The sequence below is a fragment of the Protopterus annectens genome, chromosome 7.part0 (assembly GCF_019279795.1).
Source record: "Protopterus annectens isolate FY-2018-M chromosome 7.part0, PAN1.0, whole genome shotgun sequence".
Lineage (NCBI taxonomy): Eukaryota > Metazoa > Chordata > Ceratodontiformes > Protopteridae > Protopterus > Protopterus annectens.
This window is the reverse complement of record NC_056739.1, coordinates 301,606,009-301,620,739: the sequence shown is the minus strand read 5'-3', so window position 1 is coordinate 301,620,739 and position 14,731 is coordinate 301,606,009. Positions and strand designations below refer to the sequence as shown.

At 36.2% G+C, this 14,731-nt stretch overlaps 1 protein-coding gene across 5 annotated transcripts in view; it reads right to left on the bottom strand.

Annotated features, from left to right (window-relative positions):
- The window catches only part of CDK18 (cyclin dependent kinase 18), a 1,544,265-nt gene that overhangs the window by 318,051 nt on the left and 1,211,483 nt on the right, over positions 1–14,731 (bottom strand). For all 5 annotated transcript variants that reach the window (XM_044076818.1, XM_044076817.1, XM_044076819.1 and 2 more), the window contains one exon: positions 2,270–2,332. In XM_044076818.1, coding sequence (XP_043932753.1) covers positions 2,270–2,332 — 63 coding nt within the window. The remainder of the gene's footprint in view (positions 1–2,269; positions 2,333–14,731) is intronic.

The window sequence follows — 14,731 nt, the reverse complement described above, 5'->3', positions numbered from 1 at the left end:
CACACAGTTATATAAAACTTCTTTTCCCCAGCCACTAACGTCCTTGACATCATCACATTGTTAATGGAGGAAAACAAACAGCTAGTTTAGTTATTTTTGTTTGTCATAGCAACCATAAGTTTACAAACAACACACAACCATGCCTACACCTTCCTTTGAATCCTGAATTCACAATGGTGTATTAATGATATGCAAGTCATTACATATTTCAGCAAATACATCTCAAAAGCAATATAGTTCCTGGTCTTTTGTCTCTGTTTGTGCAGTAAAAAAATAGGAGACAGCATGTTTAGGACCCAACACATTTCAAACACATTCTTTGTTCTTTGATATTCAGAAAAACAAATATATACATATACATAAACATTTCTCTAATCATGAGAATAATTCTCCGATTGCAGATGAACAAGAAATATGTAATGCCACGAGAGCAAGAGACTTAAACCTCAACACGGATATAAATAGGACATGCTGGAGGGACAGATTCATCACCCAGTGACTCCCTACACTATGGAACAGAATCCCAGTCCATGTGAGGCAGAGCCCCTCACTGACTCTGTTCAAGAGAAATCTTGACGAGTGGATGGGAGATCGTAGGTTTACCCCGGGAATCATCTCTGTATCACTGCTGGACAGAGGCACAGCAAACTAATGGGTATAGTATTCTCATCCTAAGGGGTGGTGAAAGCCACACACACTCTGGCTAGGCTTATAAATGCCCTAGGGCAGATAGCCTAGTATGAACCTATGAACCTATGAACCTATGAAATATTGCATTTTAACTATTTCCTTTAGACTGACACTAACACTGGCTTCATAGCACCTTTAATTTCAGCCTGGCATTAACTTGGGCTTCAGATAAGGTGCTTGGGGGAATACTTCACAATGCCAAAATCCTGAAAGACTGAAAGACTGAATTTCATATGACCGAGACCATATGATCAACCTTTCGGAATCCCGACATTGTGAACGGAGATCTGCATACAGTGCGGAATGGGAGATTGCCCTTTTCCTAGCTGTAGTGCGATCTCAGAGTTGGAATATTTAAGTAGCCCCCCCCCCCCGGAGAAATATTTAAATTTTTTTTTTTTTTTTTGGATTTGTTTTGGAATTTCGATATTCCGAAACCTCGATCATATGATCTTGGTCATATGAAATTCCATATTTCGGAATTTCGAGATTCTGAAGTGAATCCGGTGCTTTGATGTTTTATTTTAAGTTATTATACTTATGAGAAACAATGACATTAGGGACTGGGATACAACTTCATCTCACAAGATACTCTGGCGAATGTGGATTTAAGATGATGAGCTTCAGAAAAAGAACTTTTACTGGAGGAAGGATCTGGGTTGCAAGGTGGTGACAAGGGCACATGATGATACAGTGTGATTCAAGGAACTATAGCAAGAAAATAGGGTTGGATCTGACTGGATATGATAAAACAGTATAGAATCTGAGACAATATCAAGCAGATTTTCCTAGAGTTTTATCGTCTGTACTACTGGGAAGCACTTTCTTTTTGAACTGAAAATGCTAAATCTCATATCTCTGTATTTTTTAGTATGATAAGCCGAATACTTCATGGTTAGTGTTAAGCATCCTCAGAGTCAGTACATCTAGAGTCTGGTGGACATAGCCTCTTATGCTGGGTCCCAGGGTGCAGAGGGGCTTTTACCATGCAAAAAATGTTTTTTTTTTTTTTTTTGTCAAACATTTTCTTTTCCATTGTTAGTTATTTTTTCATTGACCTGAACTGACCCCAGATAAATTAATACTGACTACTCACAGATGGCTCTAGACAAACAAGACACAGTATCCTGATAACAAAGGGTTAATGTGTTATTATGAATAGGTACGTTAGAAACCAAGATTTGCCACATTAAGTAAGCCTGTTACAGACTGGAGTGAAATTAACATGTGCATCATTTTTTAAGTATGTAGGCTGTGGCAAAAGGATCTTTCGATTTTATTTACTATATTAACTAGGCCCCTAAAATCAAATTATATGACAATGAAGTTCAAGCAACAGGGAATCAATATCTATTTAAATTTAACATCTTTGGCTTGGCAGAGTGGTTAGGACACAGTTGATATGACAAGGGTGGAAGGTCATAAGCAGATGTTTTGACAGAATCTATGAAAGTGCAGCACGTTATTTAAAAAACAGTGAGGTAAATCCAACGCAAAACCAAGAAAGGAGAGGTGAAACTTGCAAAACATGAGGCTGAGATTGTAAGAATTCAATGGATAGCATGTAATATTGACTTACCTTTACATTGTGCATACTCATTAAGTTCCCACAGTTGTCCAGATATTGCTTCAGATCACTGTCCTGAGAGAGAGGGAGGGAGAGAAAATACTCTGTTAAAAGATATGACACAATACAATGGAATACACTAGAATGGGAGAGACAAAACTCCGGAGTTATTCCCATTTTAACATAATTCGGCACTATATTTTTTTTTTTGCTTTTTTCTACAATGTCTGATTTTGAAAAGCACAGATAAGCTACAGTTGCTAAACTGGAAAGATGAGGAGATAAAATTCAGGTGCTGTTTTGTTTCTGAAGCTTACACCATGTGATAAGAGGAATGCAATATTAAAAAGTACTGCTACACTTTTAATTCATTATATTTTTACAATGCATTTAATTTCTCCTTATTTTCCTGATGTTTAGGTTGCAAATGATTTGTGAAAAATGTTTATACCATGGTGTTTGATGTTTTAGATTTACTATCACCTAGTCCCAAAATTTCTTAACAAATAGGTATTTCAGAGTCAAATTAGGTCCATCTCTATGGCCACCAGCACCCCTTACCAGAGGAGTGCCACAGGGGTCTGTACTCGCCCCTCTTTTGTTTTCAATCTTTATTAACAAGCTGACTTTCATATTACTCTTTATATAGGTGGCAGTCCCTCACATTCAGCTATTCAAACCAGCTTCATTCTGGCCTCCACTCCCTTAATTCTTACCTAAACAACCATAAGCTACTTAGTATTATGTGCAGATATTTACACTGGTGACTGGCAAGATGTAGCTATACATTCACGGTCTGATTTTACTTACTTATCAGCTACTTCCCCACACAGCATGATTACAATATTTATTCAATGAAGAAAGCCAAATTAATCAATATAAAGAAGGCAGCCCCAAAGATATTTGAAAAGAAATACAGACAAAGGCATCCGGGTATGGAAGCTTTCACAATAAAAAAAATATATCACAAAGATGGAATGTAGAAAAGAAGATTAGTAAAGTAGAAGTTAAAAAAAATAGAAGTTGAAGTTATGGAGTGCCTGCGAAGTGAAGATTTGGTGTAGAAGGTCTAACACAGGTTACATCACAGCATTATGGAGTGAGACCCCAAAGTAAGGAGAAACAGGTAGATCAGGAGACATCTGAAGAAGAAATATGGACATGGGAAAGAAAAAGAGATTTGATATGGTGTAATACTTATGAAAAAGAGAAAGCAAAACTAACCAATACAAAAAGAGCAGCACCAAAGAAATTTGAAGAGAAATACAGGCAAAGGAATCTGCACATGGAAAACTTTACAATACAAAAAATAAGAAGACAAAGAGGAAAAGTAGAAATGGAGATTAGTAATGCAGAAGTTAAAAAAATGGAAAGTGAGGTTATGGGGTACCTGCAAAGTGAAGGATTCAGTGTAGAAAACTGAATGCAGAAAGCACCACAACAGGACAGATCAATGGATATCCAATTTAAGGGGAAACCAGTGGAACAGGAAGCAATTGGTCAGGTGCCATATCAAGATATTTTGGAGCCTTCCACAGGAAACCAGTATAAATGTTCACTTGAAGCTAGACAGCAAGGAAAGGAACAGGAAACTCTGATGCAGTCAATGTTGAGGAGTGATAGGCCAGTGAGTTCCCATATGACAGAGGAACGGATGGCACAGGATGAAATTGAAGAGAATGTGCCATGGGAAGATGCTATAGAACCTTCTACAGAATGCCTGCAGGAAATGGAAAACAAGGATGTGCCCTCATTTTGGAAGAAAATGAGCTAAGAGAAAAGTTGCTTGATTTAATAGATAAAGATAGATGTATTAAGGTCAATGAGAGAAATAGACTGCAGAAGGTCAATAAAACCCCAAAAAGCTGGTAGTCTGATAAAACAAATGAATGCAGTAATTAGGACTATCCATAGAGATCCATGTGATATAACAAGTAAATTGGACAAATTACTGTGCTGCTAAATTAATAACTGATAAAGTTCTACCACAAGAACACAGGGTAGTGAGGGAAAGGAAAGAGAGAAATTAAATACCATCATGGATGTATCACATAGACAAAACTATAAAGCAATTAAGACAAGAAATATCACTGTTAGAAGACTATAGAAGAGGGAATAGATCAACAAAAATACTAAGATAGACGTGATAAAAGCAATGCACAGCATTAGACCAGACCAGGATCTATCATGTACTATCGCAAATAAACTAAAAATGTCAGCATAGGTGGAAAAGCTTAGAATATACACAGATAAATATAAAGGAAAAGTATAAAATAAGCAATTTATTGATTATACAAAAAAAGTTTTTAGAGAATTAGGAGACAAGGTGAAAGTAACTGAAAGACCACCAAAAAAAGAGGAAACAGATACATTTTGGAGAAGTATCTATGAAGACCCTGTGGAACATAAAGATGCTAAATGGATAGAAGAAGTAAAAGACAGAGTAAGAAGTGTAAAGGTACAGGATATGAAATGGGATGAAGTAGCAGCTAGAGAGATTGAAACAAAGTTAAGAAAAGCCTCTAATTGGAAATCCTGAGGCCCAGATGCAGTACCTAACTTTTGGTTAAAAGTATTAGGATCTTTGCACGAAGATTTAGCCATGAGTAAGAACTATTTATATGCGCAGCCCAAATAGACACTAACCTGGCTAACAGCAGGCAAAACAATGCTCCTACATAAGAGTGAACCTGCAAGCTACCCTAAAAATTACAGACCAATAACTTGCCTTCTGATGATGTATAAACTAAACACAGGAATTGATGGTGACAAAGTTTATAGTCATTTAGAAGAAAACTCAATTATGTCAGTACAACAAAAGGGCAATAAAAGAAAGTCATATGGAACAAAGGATCATTTGTTGTTAAAGTCATACTGGAGAACTGTAAAAAGGGGAAGAATTTAAGTATAGCATGGACTGACTTAAAAAAAGCATTTGATAGTATTTTACATTCATGGATAAAAGAGTGCTTAAAAATGTATAAGATACACTCTACACTGATCAACTACATTACAGTGTCCATGAAACAGTGGCAGACCACTTTGCAATTAGGCCATGAAAAACAATAGATTATTATCCCAGGGATAAAAATTCAAAGGGGGATATTCTAGGGTGACTGTCACCATTGCTATTCTGCCTTGCCAGTAACCCATTAAGCTGTTTACTTAACAGCTTAGGCCATGGCTACAATTTGGCTCCTAGAAAACAACAAAGTGTATAGACTTCTCATCTTCTCTTTGTCAATGATTTAAAACTATATCGCTCATCAGATGAGGTACTGAAAGCACAGCTGCAGGTTGCAAAACTTTTTCAGATGATATAAGAATGTCATTTGGTCTTGATAAGTATGCAAAGGCAACCTTTAAATCAGGAAAACTGCAGCACCGGGAAAGCATCAGTTTGAGACAAGAATGTGATATAAAAGAACTTGAGCAAGAAGGAGTGTATAAATATATGGAAGTTGATGAAGGATCAACAATTAAACATGAACAAATGTGAATAAAACTTAGTAATGAATACTTTAGAAGACTTTAATTCTAAAAACAGTATTGACATCTACCAACAAAATCCAAGTTTAAACCAAGTTTCTCTTCCTGTCCTAATTTACACTTTTGGAGTGATTGACTGGCCCCAAAACATGTTGGATAGATTAGAGAGGAAAACAAGAAGGATGCTTCATGCTCACCAAATGATTTATAAAAATCAGTGCATACCAAGATTATATATTCCCCGTTCGAAGGAGGGATGGGCCTCCCTGAAATTGATTACATGTATAGATCTGCAATTGTGGGACTCCACACACATCTTCTGACCTCAAGACCCAAATGTAGTGAAAGTTTTGAAACATGAGGAGAATAAATCAAAGATAACTTCTCTGCTTAATTTAGCAGAAGCATATCAGCATCAAGCAGGAATGGAATTCAAATCAGAAGTAAATAAAAATGTGGCAGCAACTGAATGTGCCAAAAAGACAAAAAAAAGAATATAAGGTGAAGGACCAGATGAGAAAGCAAAAATGTGGAAAAAGCATAAAGATAGTTGCAAGTATAGAAAACTTCTGGAAGAACCTCATGTTGATCAGAAACAAACACAGGAAAGGTTAAGAAGAGGCAAATTAAACCAAGAGTTGAAAGGTTAATACTGGCAGCCCAAGATAGTGGGCTACGTACACGCTGGTTTACAAAGTCCATTGAACAATGTCTGAGAAACAGACAAAAACAGGCTTTGTAAAACAGAATTGGAAACAGTCGCACATCTTGTAGCTGGTTGTGATATACTAATGACAGAAGGACTGTATACTGAAAGGCATAATAATGTGGCAAGATAATGTGGCAAGACTGTTGCACTGGGGATTTTGCAAACATTATGGTAATGAAGTGGCTGAAAAACACTGGAAACGTGAGTCACAAAGCATTATGTAAAATGCTTAAGTTTATATTACATGGGATCACCCATTACCAACAGTTCAAAAGATAGATGCTAGAAAACTGGATATAGTAATCCAGGAAAAGAAGACAAAAGAAGCATTGAAATCACTAGACCCAGTGACTACAGTCTCTTGCATACAGAGAGACACAAAGTCATAAAATATCAGGATCTGCAGGCAGAAACAAGAGCAATGTGGAAGAAAGATAGCCAGACAGTTCCAATAGAAGTAGGAGCAATGGGTCTTATAAAAAATAATCTACAGTTGCATTTAGATGTGTTACCAATATGTGTAACCCCATACAAATTGCAGGAGTCGTCATTACTGGGCACATTGCGGGTGCTGCGAAGAGCACTTCTGACTGACATCAAAGACTGAAACAATACTAATTTCATGAACTTTAATCGTACTTTGACTTAAGAATCGGGTTCATTCCAGTCACGGGTATTAGAAATCCAAATGATTTGGAGAAATTAAAAAAAAAGGCATGACACTTGCATGCACCTAGTTATGCAATTACTTATGTACAGCACAACTAAAAGTTCAAATGCTACAAGATATTCAGGTTGTAACATTAGTGTCATGACAATAAAAAGCAGTATGATTAATCATATATTGTGTCAGATTAAGGCAGACAGCTTTTAAAAATGCTGGTAGTGCATAGAATTGTATACACTTTGGTTGAATTCTTACATTCATCATTTGTATATTGTTAGAGAGAACAAACCACATAATGATATGCAAGCTTCCAGATAATTCTTGAAAAAAAAAAAACAAACCTTCCCACCTATTGCCTCTTACCATGTTAAACAAGTTTAAGTTTAAACAAGCAATTGTAAGTATCACATGCTGGTTTGTACCTACAGCAATATAACTGTAGATATCTGGACAATACAATTCACTGTTGGTATGACACCCTGACCCCATGTGCAAAACTGGGAAAAAGGGGTTTATGGATGGATGGATATGTGAAAGTACGATTTTCAAAAATTTCTATAGTAATTCTGCAGTGCATTCACAGTATTATGTTGCACAAAATTTATGGTTAGCAAGTAATACCCGAGGCCAGAGGCAATGTTAGAACTGTGGAGCAACGATATTTTCACGAGAGATTTGACCACCTTCAAGAAAAAATGACTCATCTCATTAGTCACATGCTTCCTCCTCCTTTTATACTAGCGGACTCATACATTTTCATTTTCCACTATTACTTCAATTCATCCATCTGCAGCCAAATTTCAACCACGTTTTATAAGCTGCACCTCTCCTGTCCCAGACATTTTTATGTTGGATTACCTCACTTGCTTTATTACCATCTATACTCCTTTGCAAAGCTCTCAAGTGTCCCAGTTTGGCTGGAACATCCAGATTTAAACCACAAACTGGTGTGCAGCTGTGGCATCCCAATTGTTATAGTCAGTCTTGAGTCTCTGATTTTGCTCCTGCCCCACTGAAAAGCTGAGAATGATATGAAAGGCAGCCTGTCCATCTACGTCTTTTTTCATGGCAACCTCTTCTATCTGACTGCTTTGACAGTTTTACAGTAGTGAGATAGTTTCAAGAGTGACTGTTTCCAGCTTCATCTAAAACGTATCCAGTGATTATTTTCAATTACTTGTGTTGTATGTGCATTAGGTACTTACCACAGTCAGTAGGCTTACTATAATTTTAGCTCAAGTTGCTCCTCAGACTAGTGACCAGCATGGAGGTCACCTTTTCAGCACAGTCTGTACAATACTGCAGCAAGCAAGCATCTGATGTTAGGGGTCACAGGATCCACTTAAATAAAAGTTGAATGATGATGTTTGTTTATGGGTCTGCAAGTGAGACTTGCTTCTGCCAGTGGTGTGAATTTGGTTATTTCTGACCGGTCACACTTTATAAAAAAAAATGACTGGACAGTTATTTATGGCAAGTATTACTAAACTGATTACTTTTTTTAAGTTGCAAATTGTGATGTTCCCTATTTATTGACTTATTTTAACCAAAGAGTATGTGTATAATGTAACATATAACGATATATAAAAATGTGTGCAAGGAGTCTGTTTTGAAAACAGCTCAAATGTAAACTTAATCCTCCACTGACCAGTTGCATTTTCTATAAATATGGGTTTTCATGCAATTTCAATGGCAGAGAATTTTACTCTTCATGCTAAGCCTGTTTTCATTGGAAGATTGTATTGTTTATCAAATGGCTGTGTTTGTGCTATTCTAGCTTAAGCTTCTGTACACAGGGAGGAGAGAGGTTTCTATTCTACTTTCCGGAGCTGTAAGGTTTGCTCGCCTACCCAGAGTAAATTAAACTGTTTAGATTAACCTAAGCAACCCTTTGAACTAAGGCACATATAGAAGACATGACTTTTATAGTAAAGTATGTGTGAAGGAGCAACAGATAAAGCAGGTTTATTGAAGGAAATTTCCATCTTCACTTGCAGTTTGAACTACATTACAAGGTATCTTTTCTTCAATGCATTTAAATAATTAAAGGAAATAACTGGACTGGCTTTCTTGGGGAATGGATGACTGGAGTGGCTTTTTTGGGGAGTGACCTACCTGTGGGCATGGCTCGTAGGGGTGTTTCATGAGCATGACGTGGGTGGGGCTTAAGGGGCACCGGAGCACTACTTCACCTAGGGCACCATATCAGCTAAGGCCGGCCCTGTTTGTAATTAATCATTGTATTGTGGAGCTTTTCTCCCAGAGCCTCCACTGAAAACAATCATGTAATTAAACTTTGCATTGTGGAGCTTTTCTTCCCCGAGCCTCCACTGAAAGTAGGCTCCCTAAGCCCAGTGGAACTAAACTTTAAATATTTTTTTCTCTTTTTCTCTTTTGAATGCTACCTGTTGTTTGTAATCCTAACTTTCTTTGTAATTAAACTTTGTATTGTGGAGCTTTTCTCCCAGGGCCTCCATTGAAAACGGGCTCCCCAAGCCCAGTGGACCTCTCTGGTTATCAAACTGGAATAAATAAATAAATAAATAAACCATTCCTCCAGGGACAGATAGGCTGCTCAAAGTTCCCTCTCTCACAGTGAACAGAGAAACCTCCTTCTATCCAAGTAAGGTATGGGCAAACACAGAAACTTGTAACACAATATATATATATATATATATATATATATTTATATATATATATATTTCAGAAAATAAAGCAGAGACAATCAAAAAACACTCTAAATGCACAGAAATGGATATTACACTTGAGTTTGTAGCTTGCAACATTTAAACAAGTAATTTAAACACAAAAATGACTTTGTCAAAGCGCAGGCAGTAAAATAAGTACAATATGTAGCTGAAACAAGCTTTTTAAATGACAGAAACTCTAGAAAATTTGCGTTTTAGGTGGAATTAGCTAATATGTGGAGCTTATACTAACTTCAACACCAACTCGGCTTTTGCACATGCAGCAAAATAATGATAAAATATATACCCAAGGTTCTTCATGGTTATGTGTCTTAATGATAAAATATATACCCAAGGTTCTTCATGGTTATGTGTCTTAATGATAAAATATATCCCCAAGGTTCTTCATGGTTATGTGTCTTAATGATAAAATATATCCCCAAGGTTCTTCATGGTTATGTGTCTTAATGATAAAATATATCCCCAAGGTTCTTCATGGTTATGTGTCTTAATGATAAAATATATACCCAAGGCTCTTCATGGTTATGTGTCTTAATGATAAAATATATACCCAAGGCTCTTCATGGTTATGTGTCTTAATGATAAAATATATACCCAAGGTTCTTCATGGTTATGTGTCTTAATGATAAAATATATACCCAAGGCTCTTCATGGTTATGTGTCTTAATGATAAAATATATACCCAAGGCTCTTCATGGTTATGTGTCTTAATGATAAAATATATACCCAAGGCTCTTCATGGTTATGTGTCTTAATGATAAAATATATACCCAAGGCTCTTCATGGTTATGTGTCTTAATGATAAAATATATACCCAAGGTTCTTCATGGTTATGTGTCTTAATGATAAAATATATACCCAAGGTTCTTCATGGTTGTGTGTCTTAATGATAAAATATATACCCTAGGTTCTTCATGGTTATGTGTCTTAATGATAAAATATATACCCAAGGTTCTTCATGGTTATGTGTCTTAATGATAAAATATATACCCAAGGTTCTTCATGGTTATGTGTCTTAATGATAAAATATATACCCAAGGTTCTTCATGGTTATGTGTCTTAATGATAAAATATATACCCAAGGTTCTTCATGGTTATGTGTCTTAATGATAAAATATATACCCAAGGTTCTTCATGGTTATGTGTCTTAATGATAAAATATATCCCCAAGGTTCTTCATGGTTATGTGTCTTAATGATAAAATATATACCCAAGGTTCTTCATGGTTATGTGTCTTGAGACATCTGTGTTACTTTTGAAAAATGATGTTTATTGAATCCCTGATTCAGAAAAGGCAAATCTGACTTATTATTTAAGTCCAACTGCTTGAAACCTTAGACTGGCTAAAACAAAAGCAAATATGTTTTCATGCATTTAGCTGCTGCCTAGCAATTAGTGACATTTAGTTTTTAACACATGCTAATGCACACTTATGCTTTTTCAGTAATTCATTTAGTGACAGTTATATTTGTTTCCAATTAGTGTACAAAGTGGATAACCTATTTAACTTTGCCTTTAGTGCATTGGATTTAATTAACACTGAATGCTGTGTTTAATATTGCAAGATGCCTGTAACAAACTATGATCTAGAAAGTTAAAAGGAGCACAAAACAGCTTATGGCAGCTACTGCCATATGCACAATAGCTGTAGAGAAATCATTTATAATGACAGGTTTAAAAGGCATTGGAGATGTATTTTGCAGGTACACATTACAATGTGTAAGCTAGGAAAACAAAAATGCAGCCAATATTGCTGCATTCAGATATTAAACCTGTTATTTAAGCCTTAACACAGTTCAGCCAGTTTAGAAAAATTGTGAAATCCAAGCTCTGTATTTGTACTAAACTAAATGAAGCTGATAGGCACTGTTTGGCCTATTCATTCTACACAGTTAATGATGGAGATGCGTCATATTCTGAAACTGTTTATAATATGTTAGTGTACTGAGCATTTTCATCTCTATAGTATGTTATAGTACTGAGCAGTTTTCAGAGATGTATACATATTAGCTTTGACTTTGCCTGTCTGATGAGCAGGATCTTTTGAATGCCTCTTCACTGCCCAGATGACATTTTTTAAATATACTTATTTAGCAGGCAGATTATAAAACCTTCTGTCTGTCTCACTCTCTCTTTTTCTAGTAGTAAAGCCAGCAATATCTTATATGCATGTGGTTCCAGGCAACCATTTCTAAATGTACAACTTAATGATTACTGTATTTCTGTAAAGGTATAAGTACCAGCCTATAGTAGTTACTGAACAAAATGGCTTCCTTGCCATTAACTTTACATCTACTGCCAGTATTAGTACCGTACTATTTTTGATAGCAAATATGTCTTACAGAGCATTTTTTCTAATACTGCAGAGCAGTTTGAATTGCTATGGTAAAAAACTTTTCTGTATTAGAAGGGAAATGTTTTATTTGGGGCAATGATTTTTAGTATTATAAGTTTAGGTATAAAATGCTATCATGAAATAAAAGTAAAACTGTGCCCTGTTTGTCTGTGCAACTCTGACTACTTCATCCATGAATATGTATATTTATATTATGTGTCTCCGATTTTTTTTCAAGGGTAACTATCCTGATTCTGTGCTCTGGAGGTTGAGGGATATAATCTTTGGTCATATATGGAAATGTCCCATGGATATGGTTATTTATATTATGTGTCTCCGATTTTTTTTAAGGGTAGCTATCCTGATTCTGTGCTCTGGAGGTTGAGGGATATGATCTTTGGTCATATATGGAAATGTCCCATGGATATGGTTATTTATATTATGTGTCTCCGATTTTTTTCAAGGGTAGCTATCCTGATTCTGTGCTCTGGAGGTTGCGGGATATAATCTTTGGTCATATATGGAAATGTCCCATGGATATGGTTATTTATATTATGTGTCTCCGATTTTTTTCAAGGGTAGCTATCCTGATTCTGTGCTCTGGAGGTTGCGGGATATAATCTTTGGTCATATATGGAAATGTCCCATGGATATGGTTATTTGCCTAGTAAAGAAAATAGTACAACAAGAAATGAAACCTGCAGTACGTTACTATAAATAGCAGGCACAGTACTAAATCTTGCTATATTCTGTACTATTGTAGCTCACAGAACCCATTTATATTTTTCACTAGTGCAAAATGATGTGGCACCCTACAATAAATATCAGTCCAAGTATGCTAGTGTACTTCAATGGACTAGAGGAGGTGTGGGTCACTGCAATATTTACTAACCCAGAGCGATGCGTCCTGTAATGGAATCTGATATTTTTCAGTAATAGTTTTCTATCATTGCAATAATCCATATTTTCAAATTCCAGCTCCATTTAATTGTTCTTTAACTGCTGTGTCATATCATGCTTCCTTCCACGTTTAACATATTCTTTCACACAATTCATACTTCTCTTGGCTGGATGTTTTCATTTCCTATTGTTTTCTGCCTGTGTCTCCCAAATTTTCATTACCAAATAGTTGTCTGCTTTCCTACACGTGTGGTAGGCCACTTTAATCTGTAGAGTCTCTGCAGTTGAAGCTACTTTGGTTCCTGATCTGATTTGATGGTGTAATTTCTTCATCTGTACCACAATGTGCAGTCTACTACCTATGCTGGGTAATTCATCTCCATCACCCCAAGATTCCACAGCTGTTCTGCCTTCACTCCCAGATTCTCTGCATAAAGAAGCACTGGTCACCCCACTGCTTTTTTTTTTGTTTACGTTACCGTTTAGTATCTTTGGCGCTCTTCTGTCATGTACTTCCCTTGACACTTTGTGCTAGCTGGATGCAGCACCTCTGAATCTAACTTTGGCCTCCTCATTTAGATGTTCCTTATCCTCATCCACACCTGTCAAATACTTAATCTATTCTATTTCCCTTCTGTTTCGATGTTCAACTTCTGTTTCCCCATTTGCTGCCATAACCACTATTGTATAGGCACTATGTTTCATCCAAAGTCCCTTCAGTTATGATTTTCCATTCCACCTCATTTGCCGAAGTTCCTGTTCATAGTTTGCTGCAAGTGTCACATTAAAAGCATAGAATAGCATTGTTGCTCTATCACTTTCCAGCTTGTCTGCTAATGTAGTCCATCACCAATATGAAGAGGACTAGGTTAGACCTGAACCCTAATGTACACCCACTCCCAATGGGATCCCTTTTGGAAGTCTAATCACTGAAAACAATATTTAAAACAGAAGCTATAAAATAATTGAAAACTAGATTCAGACAGCAAATTGCAAGACTATGTCAAGCACTTTTACTGTTTAAAATGCACTGCCTTTCTGTGAATTCAGTTTTTATAAATTTTAGAGTTATATTCCTCTAAAAACAATATCTTTATTAGCACAATAATCAACCACCCATGCTATACACCAAATAAACTTAATATGCTTTGCTTTCATATAAAACTGGACTCTTACAATGGGATGCTTTCCACCTGCCAGACATAATAAGCAAGGACAGTACAAAGGAAGTATCCCACTCCGTTTGCAAGTCCAGTTTATGGCATTTAAGGCTGCTTGCAAAGTCAGACAGGTAAATGTCAAATCATAATTATCAAATGGCAAAGCAATGACTGTAAGAGTAAAGATCAGCACTGCATACTGCTGTAACATCTATGCAACACACTCAAAGTATGTATATTAATGAATTTTAATGCACACCTCGGAAGAATAAACATTGCCCAGCTCTTCTGCTGCTCAACAATACATTATAAAGCTCATATATAACATGAAACGGTCCTCTAATGCTGATGAGAAACAAGTAATTACTCCAATGAAGACAGGATTAGTATTGATCAAAACATTGCCTTGACAATTACATTTTGTTAATCGACTAAAAGCTGTCACTTGTAATATGTCTGTGCTGTTTCTTGCTTCCAGGGAGGGTGAAACTCATACTATTTTTAGT